This window comes from Andrographis paniculata, unplaced genomic scaffold (assembly GCF_009805555.1).
Source record: "Andrographis paniculata isolate CXL003 unplaced genomic scaffold, ASM980555v1 Contig86END, whole genome shotgun sequence".
Lineage (NCBI taxonomy): Eukaryota > Viridiplantae > Streptophyta > Magnoliopsida > Lamiales > Acanthaceae > Andrographis > Andrographis paniculata.
In genome coordinates, this window is record NW_026137624.1 from 6,167,323 (window position 1) to 6,187,212 (window position 19,890).

The 19,890-nt window shown below is 29.7% G+C and overlaps 3 protein-coding genes across 3 annotated transcripts; 1 reads left to right on the plus strand and 2 right to left on the minus strand.

The window, feature by feature from the left end:
• Positions 1-1,917: 1,917 nt before the first annotated feature.
• On the minus strand, positions 1,918-7,217 carry LOC127242274 (UTP--glucose-1-phosphate uridylyltransferase). Its single transcript, XM_051261753.1, has 20 exons — positions 6,905-7,217; positions 6,762-6,809; positions 6,307-6,398; positions 6,107-6,197; positions 5,754-5,814; positions 5,608-5,685; positions 5,479-5,529; positions 5,302-5,375; positions 4,696-4,768; positions 4,531-4,588; positions 4,367-4,413; positions 4,186-4,284; positions 3,625-3,677; positions 3,465-3,540; positions 3,347-3,403; positions 3,125-3,208; positions 2,929-3,027; positions 2,731-2,835; positions 2,313-2,384; positions 1,918-2,227 (listed from the first exon to the last, which is right to left on the minus strand). Exons 1-20 carry the CDS (start codon positions 6,964-6,966, stop codon positions 2,201-2,203), a joined length of 1,407 nt encoding a protein of 468 aa, XP_051117710.1. The 5' UTR covers positions 6,967-7,217; the 3' UTR covers positions 1,918-2,200.
• Positions 7,218-8,234: 1,017 nt separating this feature from the next.
• LOC127241919 (protein REVEILLE 2-like) lies at positions 8,235-10,732 on the minus strand. Its single transcript, XM_051261190.1, has 6 exons — positions 10,340-10,732; positions 9,926-10,012; positions 9,722-9,833; positions 9,566-9,627; positions 9,044-9,406; positions 8,235-8,960 (listed from the first exon to the last, which is right to left on the minus strand). The coding sequence occupies exons 1-6, from the start codon at positions 10,358-10,360 to the stop codon at positions 8,523-8,525; spliced, it is 1,083 nt and encodes a 360-aa protein (XP_051117147.1). The 5' UTR covers positions 10,361-10,732; the 3' UTR covers positions 8,235-8,522.
• A 7,469-nt stretch (positions 10,733-18,201) lies between these two features.
• On the plus strand, positions 18,202-19,739 carry LOC127242355 (glutathione S-transferase U20-like). The gene is made up of 2 exons (XM_051261865.1): positions 18,202-18,525; positions 19,395-19,739. The coding sequence occupies exons 1-2, from the start codon at positions 18,202-18,204 to the stop codon at positions 19,737-19,739; spliced, it is 669 nt and encodes a 222-aa protein (XP_051117822.1).
• Positions 19,740-19,890: the final 151 nt, after the last annotated feature.

The following is a 19,890-nucleotide window of genomic DNA, read 5'->3' on the forward strand; positions in this document are numbered from 1 at the left end:
AAAATTACATTTGATCTTTTATAATGAATTTTTTTAGCTTGACTATCTCAATTCATGCAGTACCTAATAATATGGTTAATATATATTATATGCATAGCTTCGTTAAAGTGTTGGTTAAGAGGATATCAACACAAACTTGATTTTTTCAAATAACACCATGTAACGTGTAGATAACACAAATCAAAAGTGGAGATGACATGTAGCTTGTGAAATAAGAACATTTATCATTTGTCTATATTTAATACTTGTATTTTATATATGTACGTTATATACTTATATTATATTAATATAAATAATTTATTTTTCGCAATAATATTGTGTGCTATTGGATAATAAACAATATGCTATTATTTACTACAATATTAAATTTCAAAGTCAACACCAGACATTATACATAGTTCAACATATATTTTCTTAAAAAGTAAAAAAATGAGAATAGTCTATTATTTTTTGAAAAAAAAATACTTTTCCAGTTCATTTGACAAAGTACTTGAAAAAATGAAAAAAAAAAAAAAAATAGTATTTTGGGGAAATTTGAATTTAAATTTGATTTTAATTTGAACTTTGAGTTGAGTTTGAATTTTGATGTTTCTTTTGTATTTAAGTTTGGTTAGAAAATTTGAAAAATTTTGATATGATTGATTTGATGAGTCATAAATATAATAATATAAGTATGTATTAATTTCAAATTTTTAAAATTAATAATGATATGATTAAATTATAAATTTATATCATATCTAAATATATATTTTTAAAATATATTTATTTATATTATAAAAAAATTTATTCTTTACCACTGCAAGATGACATAGTATATATTTTATTATATTATAACATAAATAAATATCAAATATATAAATATTATTCTCACCTACCACATCAAATTAAAAAATATATATATATACAAATTAATAATAATAATAATAATATAATTATGCACCATCAGCCTATAGTCGAGGTAGAGTTGGCAAAAACTGACCCGACATGAAATAATTGGGTTTGGGTCAAAAATTTCAACCCGATTATGTACACAGGTTGACATGAACCCGATACAATAATAAACGGGTCGGATTATGATTGAGGCTCTCAACTCGAACCAGACACGACAACTCGATTATAATATATTAATATTGGTTAATATATTTATTATATATAAAAAATAATCATAATTTAATAATTTTTCATAAATTAATTTAAACTAATTTCAATTTTAAATAATTCAACCTAATTTAGACTCAACCCAATAAAAACTAACATAACACGACAACAAAATAAAAAAAATACTTAATTTGAATCAAGAAATTAGACTTAATTATGTATACGGGTCAACACGAGTCAACCCAAACCCGACACGATAATAAACGGGTTAACACGAACCCGACACGATAATAAACAGGTCGAATTAGAGTTGAATAATTTAACCCATTTAAAATATTCAACCCGACAAGAATCGACCCATTGACAGCTCTAAGCCGAGATTTGTCAGTCCTTGTGGAGTAGGCGTGGTCTCGCGCCCTTTGGCTCCTCAACAGTGCGCAAACAGTATATTTTTCCAAACCTACTCTAACGAAACAGACCAATATTTATTTTTTTTACATAAAATTTAATAAACATTATATTTAATTATTACATTTTTTCATGAAATTTAATAAATATTATATATTAATTATAATTAATAGTGATGATTTTAATAGGTAAAGATTATTCAACCCGTAAGATGTGATGTGAATAATTATAAACATAAAATATTATTATGATTATAGTTACTACTATTAGAAAATGATACTTAGTACAATGGAAAAATAATAGTTACCAAATGTTAATATTATTCACGGAAAATTTATATCAAGCTGGATCATAATAGTAAAAATTCAATCTCGAATCTCTATAAAAATCGCAAACAAGAAGATACCCATATGAACAAAACAGGCGAGAGCTATAATTGATATATATGTTGAAGAAATTAAAATTTTCGAACTCTCGACAGATTTCAAATAGGACTTCTTACAGCCAACGATGTATGTATGTATACATGTAATAATATGTCTGCTTTTCGAATAGACAACAAACTTGCAGACAAGACAAGACAAGATAGTTCAAAACCCGACTTATTTTCGATCGAAAACCAACCAAAAAGAGCTAAAAGTTTATGCGAAAATATCCTTCCTCGGCGCGAAGCAATGTACCCTTTGCTGCTCATTTAAATATCTTCGGGACCATTGATATCCTGGCGCAAGTTTGAGATCAATTAAGCATCATAAATTTCATTTTAATTTTGCGGCGTAAAGCAGTCTTTAAGCATTTTAACATACCTTGTTGGCTATCACAGCTTTGTCGGGAATTTCTAACTTAGTACCCGATTTGGCAGCAATCGTCACTTTACCCTGGAAGGGATAGAGAAGAATTCGAAATGTTTGGATGTAGCTTTCGAAAAAATTAAATTAAAGACAAAAATACTTATAATTCACTTGTGATTTAGAAAGTCTGCACTATTTTTTTCATATTTAGAAATTATATGAGACTATATCGTGATTTAAAAAATATTTCACCAAATCACATTTTTATAGTCTTACAGATTATGTGCAATATTTTTTAAAACTCGATCAATTTTTAAGAGAATAAGTACCAATATTTTCTAAAATACGAAAAAATCTCATCCAATTTCTAAATCATATAGTGCAGCCTATAAGCAATTTTATCGAAATTAAATTGAGATAAGTTACAGCTTACCTTCAGAGTAACACCGGATCCGAACCAAACATCGCCTGACACCTTCAAGCTATCTAATTCAATGATGCTCGGGATGGACTTGAACCGGCTCAAGAAGTCGGCGACCTGTAGATCGAAAGCTCGCATAGATTAGATCGATATACGGGGAAGAGAGATTCGCCAATTCAGTGCAAATAACCAGCCGGTATGAATCTCGACCTTCTTGAATTCAGGTCCCAACTCGATCGAAGGATTCTCCGGATTGCTCCTCGCGGGGTTACGCGTCACAAAGCCATCGGACAAAGTGTAGAGATCAGACTGGAAGACGAATGGTTTTATTTTAGTTGGTAATCAACAGCCGCAGGTTTTCAATTGTTTCTTTAAAATGGACCAAGTTTCGGTGTTCGACACTTACTTGGACTAGGAGCAGATCTGAAGAGGCCTTTACTGGGAGGAAACGGGACCGGGGAACATTGACTCCGATGGCATGATCGAAGAACTAACATACGCCAAGAAAATTAAACACTTCGAAAGCAAAATTGCGAATATATCGTGGTATATTTTATGATCATCCGATTTACTACCAGACTTAATGCTAAAAATTATGAAAGTCGAGAGATTTAAGGCTGTTACATACCCTGATTGCCGCACCAGCCGCAGTCTCGAGCTGAAGAACTTTGACGCCCCCAACTTCCTAGAAATCAAGCAGACGTTAGAAAGATTGTTACTTTAAGCAAACGTAGTTTTCTACGTACCTTTGGGTTCGGAATGATCTCCATTTTCAGAGCATTGGCTTGAACAAGTCGATCAACGGCCTTCAAGTTTAACCACCTGCGTGAATATTAAGAAGAGATTAGTTCGAAGAGTAATAGCTACTAAGAAACGATTGAACCAAAAAGTTGCTCAGCGACTTACAAGTTGTTGGTGTTGAAAATTTTGAATTTCTCAATCGATTTAAATTCGTTCACCTGCGATGAATTGGGAATTATATCAATGTCAACCATGGCGAGAGGAAAGTAGGATAAAATGTACGCCCGACGGCACAGATCTTTGATTGATCGAATGAAGCATATGAAGAACAACAAAGAATACAGATGTAAATAAAGAACCTAACAATGCCGTGTTGTGAAAAAAAAGTAAATTAAATAACCTTCGCTCAGTACAATTTCATTGTTCCCGGTAAAAACATACTCACTTTTCATACAAAACATTTGATCCGACCATTATTTCATTTAAAAAACAATGAAAGCCAAAATTTATAATATATAGAAAGAACACACCCCTTGTGTTTGTATAAACTCGAAAATAAAAATAAAATCACAACAGAAATCTTGTGGGATGGTAAATTGCACCAATTTAAAAAACATAAAATCACATACCCACTTTTCACAATTCGAGAGAACAACAAAAAATAAACGCCGTTTATGATTCTGACGATACAAACAAAACAGCTTATGATACGAGATAGAAACTTACATGTTGATCAGGAACTTGTGCTATTTCCAGGAGCTGCACTTTCCCTTCGTAAGAGATCAGGGTACCACCTTTGACGTCAGCCAGTGTCTTGGGGGTGACCTGCAAAAACACATACATTTTAAGGAGTAAAAAATTTGTTTCGTAAAAAAGAAAGAAATCTAGGAATGATTCATTTACATACCTCCATGCAGTATTCGTTCTTGTTGTTTATCAGATGATTCAGAATTTCTGAAGTAGTTTAATTAAGGATGAAGAACAGGTCAGTAGAATTCTAAAATATAAAACGAAGTAAAATATAACTCTGCAAAAACTTGAGATGGAAAACTTCCAGCCACCAAAGGATACTCAAATCGACAATGGCACCCAAATTATCTGAATTGGCAGCAAAGAGGTATTCTTTGCCCTGACGAATGACGGGAAAAGATGAAACTATCATGAATCTATAGGCTGCTTAAATCAGTTATGAATGGTATAATTCCAAAAACAGAGAGCCATCTCAGAAGGCTAAACCTGAGATATCAATTCATCGAGCTTCCCGCTATTCTTCAAAGAAGGAAAGACATCTCCGTGACCCGGAGGATACCTGTAGCAGAAAAATGCATTCATGGGACACAATGAACTTGTAAACGATTCAAAAATATCTAAATACACAATGCACCGAACATAAATTTTACAAAATTATACATATTCCTTTTCATAATATATGAATTCAACAATTTAATTAAGCTTCAGTCATTGTCCTGCATTCGAACATTATACAACATCCCCTCAAACTAACAATGATCTTGAAATAAACTGCATCATTTAAACATACTCATACTTTGTTGCGAAGCAAATATATATTTCTTTTAAAAAATCACCATATGTTGCTATTTAAATCAACGGAAACCAAAACTATTTCGCAATACGAATAATGCTTTTAATGGGGTATTCTTTTTGTGTTTTTGTTGGTTTTGGTTATGGGATTTTAAGGTAAAATAATAGTCGAAATGCCCACATCAAACATCTATTTTCTATTCAACTTTTTTACTATTCCCAAAATAATGTCGAACATATCCAAACACTCGAAAATAGGTAAAGACATTATCATTTAGAAGAGTTGTATAATCGGCGTACCATGCATCCTTGCCGGTATTTCCTTTGCAAGGAAGTGGAGTCATATCTTCGGCAACCAGGCGAGGATATTGGCTCTGGAAATTGCGATAAAGACAAATCAAACAAAATTAGCCTCAAATATGGATGATAAACTACTTTTGTGCTCGTGTTAAAAATAAAACAAAGTGGAATATGAACCTGGTTGAACGTATGGATCTTAACACTCGAGTTGCTATACTTTTCAACAATCTACAATTTTCAAATCGAAACAAGTCAGGAAGAAACTCTAATTCCAATGCAGCAAGTGACTGTATGACAGTGTTTCACCTTCAATGTGTCGTCGTGAGTGTTAAATGAGTTCATCAAAAGGAGGGGCACATTGCAGCCGTATTTCGAATTGAGTGTCTGCAAAAAAACTAGAAATGTTAGCAATACACACTTTTGGAAAACACTGTAGAATGCGCGCAAGATACCTCAATTTGGATAACAATCAAGTCGAGAAATGTCAATCCATTACGGACTTCAATAACAGACCTGCATTCAAGAAAGAGATACCTCAAAATTCGATTAACAAAATATAAACACGAACGAACTAATACTACGCTGCTAGGATCCATAATTCAATAAACGAAATGCATCTTCAAATTAGCTTTACATATAGATACTTATGGAACTTTTAGCAATAATAATCGAAGTAACTTTTTCAAAAAACCATTATATCAAATATCAAATACTCAATTTTTACTATTTCTAAGATTTTCCAAAACTCCAAAACGCATATCTAAACGGTCGCAAGCGCAATTAAAATAACACGATGAGCTCATACTTTGGACCGGTGCAACCCATTGTAGTTCCCAAGCCTCCATTGAGTTTTAACACCACAAGTTTTTCGAGAAGCTTCTTAGTCTCTGCCGGATCTGCAGCAACAACGTTTGTAGTAATGTGATAATCAATTAATCAATTCCTATGAGTCATTGAATTTGAAGAAAAAAAAAACCATTCGATAGATCAAATTGTGGAATTTACCTTCCGGCACAGGGGCGAGGGCGTCGTAAGGCACCACAACCTCATCAGTTGGTGTCTGGATCTTACTCCATTCGATCTGTTGAGCTTCGCCACTTCAATTTTCGACAAAAACGAAAAGCAGAGCATCGAATCAGCTCAGCAGAAACCAAAATTCAATAGCTACACATTTTGATCCATCGGATATCTCAAAAAATTAAACATTCACATGGAGAGAAATACTGATTGAAGGTACTACATATATTGATGAACTTAATTTCGACTAAACCCTAATTCTGTTAGATCAACCTGCAATGCTTGCCATCGAACAATTTGTAAATCTAATGACTGCTCAATTTCGAGAAATCTCTCCAAAATGCACTTCAATCGAATAATAGAATACCAAATTCGTTGATAAAAGAAATTTACCGAATCCAAAAAGTAAAAAATTAAAAAATCCCCAATTGTTTTCACTTTACCTGAGATATCGACTGACGAGGTTGATGAATCCAGATTTCTCGTTTTCACTGCACATAACCAAATCAATCAGCGCCATTCTCCTCCCGTCAGATCTTCGGTAAAAAAAAAAAAAAAATCAATCAAAAGAGGATTAAAACAAAACCTGATCTGATTGAGAGTGGCGACGTCAGATTTGAGCTTGGAGATGGTGTCCGCAGCAGCCATTTCTTCGAGAGAAGGATCACTTGGAGATGAATACACTCAAAGGGGCAGACAGATGAGCGAAATGGGAATGCGATTAGGCTCTTTATAAGAGATGGGAGAGGGAGATTTCACGCAAGATGGAGAAGTTATGGGGTCGGGTCGGGGGTTGGGTAGGAAGGAAGAATCCAGAGGCACGTGGTGCTCCTGGATGAATCCTTTGAGAAATTTTTTTTGGTGCCCACAGGAATGAGTAAAATACAGAGAATATACAGCCGAATATATATATGGCTAACATAATATGCGGTGCAATTTCAATCCACCATTGTTTTTTCTTTTTCCCTTTTTTGTTCGAAGTCTGGTTTTTGTTTTCTTCTCTACTTCGATCTTTTAGAATTCTTCAAGAACCACTGCTGGTTTTCTTACTGTAATTTCATTTTTATTTTTTTATCTTTACAACCTCAGTGATCGTGAAAAACTGGGACATTTTCACCGATTGTTGTTGAGATTGGTCCTTTTTGATCAACAGACAGTTGTAACCCTTCAAGAGACGATGATAATAGAATTTTGACAATAAAAATTATGTTAGTTTTTTTTTTTTTGTTTTTTAAATATCTACCATTTTGATATAATATTTTACGAATGTGAATAATATATTTTTATTTATGAAAATTTTTATTTTTATTAAAATTTTATTATACTCAGTTCCTCATGTTATCTGTATTAAATTATTATTTTCTTTTTTTTCTTCTTTCTTTGCTTTACTTTTACTTTTACTTTTCTCTTTTGCTCAATTTTGACATGTTTAGGTCTTGTCTTTTCAATTACTATTTCATTCAAATAATTCATTCATTCGTTCCATGTAATTTGTTAATATTTTTTATTTTTAAAAATTAATTATACATTTTAATGATATTTTAAATTTTAAATTTTAAAATTTTTTTAATTTTAATTAAACTATTTAGTTATTTTAATCTTAATTTATAATTATTTTTACTGAATAGTAATTATTTTTACTAATATACTTTTTAATTAGTTAATAATTATACTTCATCTAATTGTTGGGAAGAAGGGAGGAGTTTTTATTTCAATTGTTATATTTTTCAGTTGAAATTTTTATTTTATTCCGATATAATAATCAAATTTAATTATATTTTTTTTAGGATTTCATTTCATTATGATTCAATTCTTTATTATGTCAACAATTCCATTCCTTCATCAAAAGCATCATAAATTCACCTGGGTATTGAGACTTTCTTCACTTATCTTCCTAATTATATCAAATTACTATTTAAACAGAAAATCGAAATAACATGAAGCTCTTAATCCAACTGAAACCTGCCAATATAAGTTTTACAGAGTGACAAAATTCACAGAAGAAGATAACATCAGACAATTGCAAATCCATCTTCACTTAAACTTACAATCCAACAAACACTTAACCATATGTAAGAAACAAGAACTAAAAAGCCAGAACCAGAACCAGAACAAGAACAAGAAGATCAAACCATGTTACACCGCAGACAATCCGGACCGTTCGATCCGGTCAATCCGCGAGTTAGATAGTCGTCGTCGACATGTCACAAACAGAGCCGTATCCGCTGCTGCCGCTGCTCCCGATCTTCCGGCGCTTTCTCCTTCTCCGATAAGCACCGTTTGTACGGCACAAATCCCTTTCTCCGGTTAAGACTTAGTTTGCACAACGAGAAACTCGTCGTCATCTCCATTGACGATAATCCCTCATTTTTGTCGTTATTGCGCATCAGCCGCGCTTTGATCGGAGTCGGGCTATGGACTTCGGTTTGCGACTGTCGCACGTCGCAGCATAGAGTTAGCCACGGGAAACGATCGTTCGAAACGCGCTCAGAAACACTCGTGTCGGTCAAATTCATCTTGCAAGTATCTCGACGATCGACTAACACCGTCTGTCCAAAAAGCTTCAAGCTTTGCGCCGTCGCGGATGATTCGCTCGGATCTTCTTTAATGACGATCGCAGTTTGCGACGAGAGCTCCAATTCCTTCACAGCAAACATCGTTAGTCGAGGTCGAGAGTCAAAAAAAAACATCGTCGGAAAGATTAATCGAGTCATTTCGACGTTACCAGGAGTACAATTTCGTCGTTTCGCGAAGTTATCGTGCCTTCGGAGACTAGCTTCGGTGTCGTCGCGGAGGAACCGGTGCCACCCGATGAAGGACTTCCAACCGGAGCAAACGAGTCGAGGCCCACCGACGAGTCCGAGCCGATTGTCGACAAGACAGACGTCGGAGAGAGGTTGTCCTGCTCGGAAAACTTAGGCGACACCGGAATCATTTGCTTTTCCGGCGAACTCGATTCTCTTTTTGCCGGAGAAACGAGCTTCCGCGGATATGGGTGTGTTGGTTTCCTCTTCGGCCTCGGAGGTGGGATTTCAATCGATTTCGCCGAGCCTGCGCCAGATTCGCCGTTAGACGACTCGCGGGCAACCTAAGAAGCCACATAAACATACAATAAAATCAAAAAATAGCTCGTTCGACATGAGAATTCGCAAATATGACGGGAGTTTCGTCCGTTCGACTTCTTACATCATCGAAAAATTCGATATAGTTATAATCATATCATAGTTTGATGTAAGAGGAGTTAAACCTTGCCGAAGAACTTCTGAGCGTGGCTCCGGATTTGCACCGCTGTTTTGGTCCCGACATGCTCTGCAAGAACACGAAGAATTGGTTATTACAAGGCGCGCCAAGATTAAGATTAAGATTAAGACTAATGTACGATGTAGAAAGATCGAATATCAACCTTCGATCTTCCTCCAAGCTCGGCCGTAAAGCTTCAACGCCTCGATGAATTTCTTGTGTTCTTCGTCGGTCCATCGTTCGCGTTGTTTGGTAATAGTGTAAGGCTTCCTCACCTAATCAAAAGAGTTTCAGAAATTGAATACAGATACATATTGAACCTTCAAGCAATCATCAATGGCGGATGTGTGTATATATGTATGTATACCTTCAGAGCAAAGTCTTGGCCGGTATTCGACTTCTCGATCGAGCTTCCGTCGAAAATTGCAGGCGTAGAAATGGCGGATTGCTCCGGCTGCAGGGGACACACAGACACTGCTCAATCATACAATTTACAGCAATGGAAACAGTTCTTAATTAGGGCACCAATTCAGCTCAAAATCGTATATCTCAATCGCAAATTGCATTCTAATATGCAGCAAATTGTAAGATCGATCCAACTTAGTAACAAACGCTACAAAATGGCTAATGCGAAAGGAAAACCGTAAATGGAGCTATAGAAGCCATGGCAGAGGAGATGATGAAGAAGAAGAAGGGCAAAACAGTAATTTAACTACACAAGCGGAAAGTCGAATCAAATCCATAGTAGAGTTAAAAATTTAAAGAGAAAACTAAAGCTTACATCCATGGCGGCAGAATCCATCGTTTATCAACAGCAAGATCTCCTCAACTGCTCTAAAATCTCCAAATCGCTGAAAACTTCGATTGAATCCAGCGAATCGATCGTGCAATCCAATAAACCTTCAGAAACAAATTCCTTCCGAGAGATCTATAGAAATTCCCAATTAAATCCCTAATTTCATGAGCTCGCTCAATCAATTCCAGAAAACCTAAAAAAAACCTCACAATCCGATACAGAAAGGAGCAGAGCGAAGAAGAAGACAAACAAGCAATTGGCTCGATTCAGAACCAAAATCGATACAGAAGAGGAGGAAGGTTATGGCGGAGGAGCACTTTTTTGAGGGGGGTTTGGAAGGACGGAGGTGGGTGGTTATGGCTGCCACATCACCAGAGTCAAAGCGTATTAAGGGCTTTTGGCGAAGGGAACGATCCAGAACGCCATGGGAATTCTTGTGGCTGAAATTCGAGGAGGGACAAGGACACGTGGAGAGATGACGTCAGCCGACGACAGCGTCGCTTTTTTGGGGAATCCCACGCGCGCCTGTAGAGAAATGGAGAAGCCTACTTTCCATACGTATTGCGACACGTGTCTTGATTCTAGTGGAGAGATAATTTCTTTTTTATTTTTTTTTTTATAAATAAATATATTTGGGGCAAAAAAAAAAGTTGGGGGAATTGAAAATGAGTGGTGGTTGACTATTGGTGAAGGTGATTTTCATTTTTTTGGTTATTATTTTATTGCGCTTTTTAAATAAAAGTGTTTCGTATTAAATTGTTTTCTGTAGTGTATATATATATTTTGGTTAGACATGTGATATATGGTTGTTTGTGTTTTTATTTTATTTATTTAGGTTTTGGTCGTAGATGTTTGTAAAGGTTTTTATTTATTTATTTATTTAAATCAAAATTAACGTTATTTATTTGATATAATTTTTTAATATTTTATTATAAAATATTATATCAAAATACTATTTAAATAAAAAATTAAATTAATATTCAATTTTAAATCAATTTTAAATCATAACTAAACAAATTCTAAATTATTTTGAATTTATTAGAAAAATTAATTGATAATAGGTATTGGATATAGTATATTAAAAAGTACAATTATTTTTATTAAAAAAATAAAAAATTATATAGGATAAAAAAAATTAAATAATAATAATAAAAAATATTTTTTCTATAGAGTACTTAATTGACAAAAGTTGGAAAAATATCTAAAAGTTCATTATTTAGCTAAAAATATCTAAATAAAGGAAAATATGTTAACATGGGTTATATTTCAATTTAAATATAGTATTTGAGGACATCATTTACAGTAAAATAACTAGTAACATTTATTTTTTTAACTTAATTATTTAAATATTAGTTATATTGATTTATAGTAAAATAAAAAGTAAAATATTTCTGGTAGTATTATATAATATAAAAATAATATTTATTATTTATTATATTAAAATATGCTGTAAATTGTAAGAATATTTATTATATTAAATAAAAGAATTGTACCCTCATTTTATAGAGAGAGCATATTATTTCACAAAAATTAATAATTCAAATATTATTTTTTATATAAAATATCTTAATAATATAAGACAGTCAATAATAGATAATATCTGAATAAAATGATTAATGATTGGATGTGTGCAAATAAGTCTTTTAGAATTGTTATAATTAAGTTGATAGTCACCAACAAAGTCGATATTGCAATTAGTTATACAAATTCAAATTATCACTTTCTTACGACACTACATGTGGTTAGGACACATTACTAAGAGAAATTTATAGGATTTGTTTGTCCAATTTTATTTTATTTTTTCTTCAGACATGTCCCTATATATATACTCCCTCTGTCCCAAAAATAAATATTCATTTAATTTTTTGCACGTAGTTTAGAAATACTAGTATTATATTGAGATATAGTAGGAATAAAATATAAATGACTAAAATAACCTTATTAGTATGCGTGATATAAAGGTAATGACATTTGTGTAATATATTGAAAGTTGTAAAGGTATCTGTAATGTTAGGTAGATAGTACAATTACTAAAAAAAAAAAAAAGAATACTTTGTTATGGGACGGACTTAAATGGAAAAATTGATATTTTGTTATGCGTCAGAGAGAGTATTTTATTTTATTACAAAAATTAATATTTATATTATATGCTATATTTGGTTGATTTTGATTGAATTCTATCTAATTTCTATACGTATTGTTTATTTACGATATGCAGAGAAAAAATATCAAATTTGGTACAATTAAAAGAAAAGGCGAAAAAAAAATTTGTTTTATTAGATGAAATAATATATGTTTATTGAGAATATTTTATCTTTATTTTTTTTGTTTGTTTGTGATTGATAAGAGTAAAAAGAATAAAGTAGAGAGAAATTATTATTTTAGGATATTTTAAAATAAAATTATAACAAATAAATTGAACAGGAAAATATCAACTACATATTTGAAATTAAACTAACATCTTTTGTTTAAAATATTAAATACTATATACTTATTATAAGAATCTAAATATCATACGAAATATTTATTTTTACATTTAAATAATTTTAAATTTTCAAAATGAAACTATTGTCTCCGTTTAAATAATGTGTTTAATTTTGAGTTCAAATCAAAATTAATATTATTTCGTTCATATAATTCTTAATAAAAACATTTTTTTTTTTTATTTTTGGACAACATTTTATCAAAATACTTATGTTATATCCGTCATTCAAATTTATTCTAATTTTTTTTTATTGTCATTCAAATTTATTCAAATTTATTTTTTAGTAAAAATATTATTTTTTCTATTTTTTTACCCAAAAAAATAAAAGTTTATATTTTTACCTATTTTCTTAGAATCCTGCCAAGTCAAATGAGCACACAATTTGATAACAGAGGAAGTACTACTTATATTTCCTAGTTCATTGACAATTAAAAAAAAAATACAAAAATCGTATAAAAATATTATTCAAATTAAACTTCTCAATTCAAATCAAAGTCATACAATTTTTTGTTTTTGTTTTTGCTTTTGTATAATTTTTTTTTTTTAATAGAGAGCTCGAATTTGTTTGGTCACTGAAATAGTTTAAAAAACTACGTTTTTTTTTATAGATAAATTATATAAAATTGTATAAATAATATAAAAATAATAATTACGTATAATATATTAATGTTTTTAAAAAAATATATTCCCTCAATCCCAAAAGTATAGTTTTATTGTGTTGAGCACGTAATTTGAGAAATATTGATATTATATTGGTAGTTGGTAAAAACTAAGGATAAATGACTTTTTTGCTCATGTGAGTATATTAGTGTAAAAAGTAATGATAATTGTGTAATAATAATAAAAAAAATAGGGATAATTTTATGATGATATAGTTATTTATGAAAATGAGACTATTCTTTTAAAACAGATAAAAATAGTAAATAAGACTATTGTATTAAGACGGAAAAGTATTTTGTAAAAAGTATATTTTTGACCAAAGGAACACACTACTCTTATGTATAGAGATAGAATAGAGATAGAAGTATGGATTATTATGTGGGAGCCATAAAATGGAAAAAAGGAAAGATTGAGGGCCACATGAAAAGATACCATAACCACAAAAATTTAATAAAATGGTGGTCCACGTGTCGTTCAGACAGGGCGCGTGCATGTCAACATTTTCCACGCGCCACAGGTGTCCCTGTATTAAATATCTCCTAAGAAAATAATAAGTAGTGATATTAAAAAACAATTATTTTCTTTTATCCACTTATTTTCCAATCATAATAAAATTGAAAATTTATACCCACCAATCAAAATTGCAATATATAAAATCATCAAATAAAAATTCTAATCTATACAATAATATCAAAGACTCCATTTTATTTTTATTATTAATTTTAGAAATTAATACTGAAGAAAAAAATATCTTCAGTTTCTTAAAAATTAAAATATAATAATTTGGCGAAAATGTGGACAAGAATGAAAGAAGATGGTGACGTGTAATTTTAAATTTATTGCAGGGTATGAATTTAATAAATAAATGGGCCCCACAGAAGGGTGGCGATGAACTTTTTGGCACTTTTTTGCCACGTCATCGCCACTCGACCGCCCCACGAATAATATGTGCCGCCTTGCCTATTGTTTATGAGATTTTTGTGGAGATTTCGGACTCCGACTCCTGACTAAGCTGAACTGTTGATTATATGGACCCTACTGAATCAACGGTTCAGATCTATGTGGCGTTGAAGTCCCGGGAATTTACGGTGGATAGGTTTGATCTGGATAAGTACTACTGGCTACAGCCGGTAAGAAAGGAATGGATGCTTCTGGACCAGCTGTGTCCGAATTTTTTAAATATTTATATATATTGAAAATAAAAATAGATATTTTTAAAAAATTAACAGCCACATGTTTGTTTTTTTATTTTCGGTTTTTTATTTTTTGGTATCTCGTGTGTGAAGTTTGTTTGTACAGCGACACGTGCATTCATTTATCACAAATAAAATAAAATAAAATAAAAAAGAAAATGTTAACTTAATTTTAAATTTATTTTTAGTTGAATAAATATATTTATTTATTACGATGTTTTGAATATAAAATATAAATATTTAATATAAAAATGTCTAGTTGAAAATTGAGTAAAAAAAATAGTAGAGTGTGTGTTTGGTTGTGGTCTTTTTTTTTTTCTTTTAATATTTATAATATTTTTTATAAAAATATATCAAATTAAAATATTTATATTTTATTTTTTATATTATATATATCTTTCGCTCGGAATTTTTTACACTATATTAAAAATTTACTGTTATATTACAAAAAAAAAATCAATGTTAATTTATGCTGCATAATTGTTTTTATTTAATTTAAATTTTAAAAATTTTCTTTCTGTCTTATAAAAAGAGTCTTATTTTTTATTTGGTATAAAATAAGAATATTATTTTCTAATTTAATAATTATACTATTTATCTAACATAATAAATATATTTTTTTAATTTATAATATATTATACAAATATTATTATTTTTATATTATACAAGATTAATAAAAATATTATTATTTTTACTATAATTTAATATAATACTAATATTAAAAAATTTATTAAAAATAAAAATAAAACACATCCAAAAATGGTGAGATCCTGCGGCGTTTATTTTTGGAAAAAAGTAGTACTGTATTATTGAAAATTATCTATAGTATTACCAGCCGCCGGATTCATTGCAGCCGTCCGATTATGTAGATGGTTAGATCCTGCGGTTATTATTATATTACTATTATCAATGATCTTAGACATTAGTGATGATAGTACGGACAATTTAGAGTTTGTTTAGTGAATGTATTTTTTTTTATTATATAATTTGAGTTTTTAATTTAAATAATAATTTAGATAAAATATATTATAAAATAAAATAATATATATTTTTAGAAATTTACATAGATAGTAAAAACTGAACAAAACTTCAAAAATATTTTCGCCCAAATGTTTACTATTAGATGATTATATATTTTTAGAAAAATTATTTATAATATTCTTTTTTATTCAAAATATTATACTTATCATATTTTAAAAATATGTAGAAAAATACAAAAAAAATTAAATAAACAAACCCTTATGGACTACTTTTGAAAATAAAAAACATTAAACATAATTTTAATCAGAATTCATTATGTGCTGATTTTTTTTTAAAAAAATTATTACAGTATATATCGTAAAGAGACAAACAACATATCCTATAAAGAAAAATAACATATCCCGTAAGGGATGATCTGGTGGTGTAGGAATTGGATTTATGACTGATGATAGTTTTATTGTTTATTATGATACAATCTAAAATTTAAATTTGTATTAAATATAATGAATATTTAGGTAGAAAGAAGAATATATTGAAGTAGAAGTAGGGCACATATTTATGGTCAAGAATTGCCATGATAGAATTTGTATATGTTATTTTCCCATTTCTTTTTTCTTTCATATTAATATTATAAAAAATTCTAATATATACATATATATTCAAATAAAATATATAATATATATACTCTAAGATCCTTTAAAAAAATTATAAATTCAACATAAAATATATATACTTTTATATCATCAAACACATTGTCTTATACCTAACATAAAACATTTCAAACTAAAAAGTAACACAAACACACCCACATTATTATTTTTTTTAAAATATTTATTATAAATTCAATTTATAAAATAAATGAAAATAAAAAAAATATTAAAATGATACTACTTGGTTACCAAATTTGCCCTACCCACATGAAAATTTGGTTGCTTTCATGGTTTTGTATTAAATTCATTGAAAAAGGGATTCTTATTGTTGGTTACATAGATTTGTTGATTTCATTTCATGTCCAAAAACAGAATGTTAGGCTCCCAATATTTGGGCTGTAAACCCAATAATTTCCCATTGATGTATGTCTGAAAATAGAATAAATTTAAATCAAAAAAGTGTTTCAAATAGATATAATTCGGTGTTTGATGTATGTTTTAATTTTGAAAACACATTATTAATTATAAATATAATAATAAATAAAAAGTATTTAATTTGGTGATTTTAAGGGAAAAAAATTAAAGAAACAAAGTTTGGAATTATAAAATTTTATAACAATTTTGAATTAAAATAATTATTTAATTTGATATATATATATATGTAAATGTTAAATTAATTTTAGTGTGATATACAAAATAAAAATATTACTATTACAAAATAAAAGTATTAATTTTAAATGTTAAATTAATCAACACACCTAGTCAGTATATATATATATTCAATACAAACATTTGTATTATATATCATAATATAATATTGTGTTATATAAAAGTATATATTTTATGGTTTATATATTGTGTTGATAATATCTTGTGTTGTATATTATATATATATATATTTTTTTGTCACAATATATTCTGAATATTTTATTATTATGTGCTATTATTTATGTGTATTATCATGTGCTAACTGAGATAAATTAAAGTGATTATTTTTAAATTATAAAAAACAATACTTTTTCTATCCATCACTAGATATTCATTTGCTTTTTGGACGTAATTTTAGAAATATTAGTATTATATTGAAATGTAGTAAAAATAAAATAGAAATGACTAAAATGACCTTATTAGTATATCTGATATAAAAGTAATGACATTTGTGTAATATATTGTAAGTTGTAAGGGTATTTGTAAGGTTAGATAGGGTATTTGTAAGGTTAGATAGACAGTACCGTTACTAAAAAGAAAGAAATAGATACTTTGTTATGGAACGGACTAAAATAGAAAATTGGATATTTTGTTATGAGACGGAGGGAGTATATATTTTTATTTAAAACAATATGAATTAAATCCTATAAAAATTGATTTGAAGCTAAAACAAAGAAGCAATTAATTTTTGTTTTCAATATAATATTTTTAATAAACAAAATATTTTATTTATTACCGGGCTTAGGTTTCCTCGTTATGGTCCGGTCGACACTTCCTATGGTTATCAATAATATAATAGCATAGCAATATTCACTTTGTACATTAAAAAAATTAGTATGTCAAGTGTTTATTTTTATATTTATTTACATATATCACATAAAATAATTATTTAATTTAAATATTTACGATTCGCAACACAAAATACAATTCCCAATCAAACATCCAAACACAACCTTATAAACATCGACAATGACAACAACAATGGCATGCACAAAGTCACCTTGTCCTTAGCAAAGGTAACTATGCAACGATGAAATCAAAGATTCAATTTGGATAATTAATTCATACATCATTTATCTCTATATAAATAGGCGATTGATGTAATATTTTGTACATAAAAAGAATCCAACACACACACATTATATTACAATCTACGCGATAATTAGGACAATGTCGACGACAGAAGAACTTGTCCTACTGGATTTCTGGCCATCGCCGTTTTCCTCAAGAGTGAAGATCGCGTTGGCCGAGAAAGGGTTGACTTACGAGGCTCGGGAGGAAGACATATTCGGAGAAAAAAGCTCGTTGTTGTTGAAATCAAACCCTATTTACGAAAAGGTCCCCGTACTTCTCCACAATGGCAAACCCGTCGTGGAATCCTCCAACATCGTCTACTACGTGGACGAGAAGTGGCCGTCGCCATCTCCGTTGCTACCGGATTGTGCTTACGGCCGCGCCCGTGCTAGGTTTTGGACGGACTTTATCGACAAGAAGGTCAGGAACTTGATTTATTTTATTTTATTTTTGTAATCTATAATAAAATATATATTTTTTTTTTCTAAAAATTACCTAAAATTTTAGGGTGTGTTTGCTCGTGGGTTTGGATTTTTGAATATTAAAAGTTGAATTTGAATAGTTGTTTAACGTGATATAAATAGATGCTGATTTGGTGTTTTAAATGTAAAATAGATTTGTAGTATAATATAAAAAAAATAATTGTTTGATTTAATTTTTTTTTTCAAAAAAAAAAAAGAATATAAATAGTAAAAATATATGGTAAAACCTACAAAAGAATATAATTTTAATACTTTATACCCTATCGGTCTTTATCTAATATACCATTTTTATTATTTTTGTCTTTCCATTTTTTATTATAGTAAAATTACTTACACATTAATATTAAATTATCATTAACTTTTACATAAATTATATAAATTATAAGCATATTATTATATATATTATCAATTTATACATAAAGTAAATGTAAAAAATATCAATTTTTTTTTGCTTTACTTTCATTAACTAATAAAATGTTATTATTAACTTATTAAAAAAAATAGTTTAGACAAAGACAGAGAAAATATAAACTAAAATATTACATTTAGCCTCTATTTTTTCAATTAGGCATGGAGTATTAAAAATATATTATCAATTTAACGATTACATTTAATATCTGTCAAAGTATACAATCACATATATATATATATACATATATCACTTAATATATTAGTATATTTTCAAATTAAAATTAAAATATTACATCTATGAATGTATACATGCACATATATATATACGTTTTAAGTTAAAATATTATCTTTAAACTATAATTTTCATTTAAAACATTACATCCGTCCTATCAAAAGATGTTCGAAGGTGGTAGTGCAATATGGAGAAGCAAAGGCGAGGAACTAGAACTAGCAAAGACACAGTTCATCGACATTCTCAAGAAGCTTGAAGGGGCGATGGGCGACAAGGACTACTTTGGTGGCGATAAGTTTGGGTATGTCGATGTTGTACTAATTGGATTATCGTCTTGGTTTTTAGCCTATGAAAAATTTGGAGGGTTCAAGATTGACAATGAAAACCCTAAAATTGGAGCTTGGATAAAGAGATGCTTGACAAGGGAAAGTGTGGCGAAATCTCTTCCTGATCCTCAACGAATCTACGAGTTTGTGGGCGAGATGAGGAAGATGAATGGAATTGAATGAGGGCATGCATCATATATTATTGCAACATTCTACATAGGTTTTGTTTGTGATTTTCGCCTCCGAGGTTTTAGTTCGAGTGTAAGAATAAATGGCAATTGTTATGTTGCTTTTGTGTATTTTCTAGAAGGGGACTTGTTGAGTCGAAAGTTTG

Bases quoted from the DNA above. Each gene is read 5' to 3' on its own strand.
- LOC127242274 (XM_051261753.1), bottom strand. From the start codon at position 6,966: ATGGCTGCTGCGGACACCATCTCCAAGCTCAAATCTGACGTCGCCACT. The intron at 5,530-5,607 runs GTGAAACACTGT...TGAAAATTGTAG, and splicing joins CTCACGACGACACATTGAAG to ATTGTTGAAAAGTATAGCAA. The intron at 4,589-4,695 runs GTTTAGCCTTCT...GTCATTCGTCAG, and splicing joins TCGATGAATTGATATCTCAG to GGCAAAGAATACCTCTTTGC.
- LOC127241919 (XM_051261190.1), bottom strand. From the start codon at position 10,360: ATGGATTCTGCCGCCATGGAT. The intron at 9,834-9,925 runs GTATACATACAT...TCTTTTGATTAG, and splicing joins GCCAAGACTTTGCTCTGAAG to GTGAGGAAGCCTTACACTAT. The intron at 9,407-9,565 runs GTTTAACTCCTC...GTGGCTTCTTAG, and splicing joins CTCAGAAGTTCTTCGGCAAG to GTTGCCCGCGAGTCGTCTAA.
- LOC127242355 (XM_051261865.1), top strand. From the start codon at position 18,202: ATGTCGACGACAGAAGAACTTGTCCTACTGGATTTCTGGCCATCGCCG. The intron at 18,526-19,394 runs GTCAGGAACTTG...TCCTATCAAAAG, and splicing joins CGGACTTTATCGACAAGAAG to ATGTTCGAAGGTGGTAGTGC.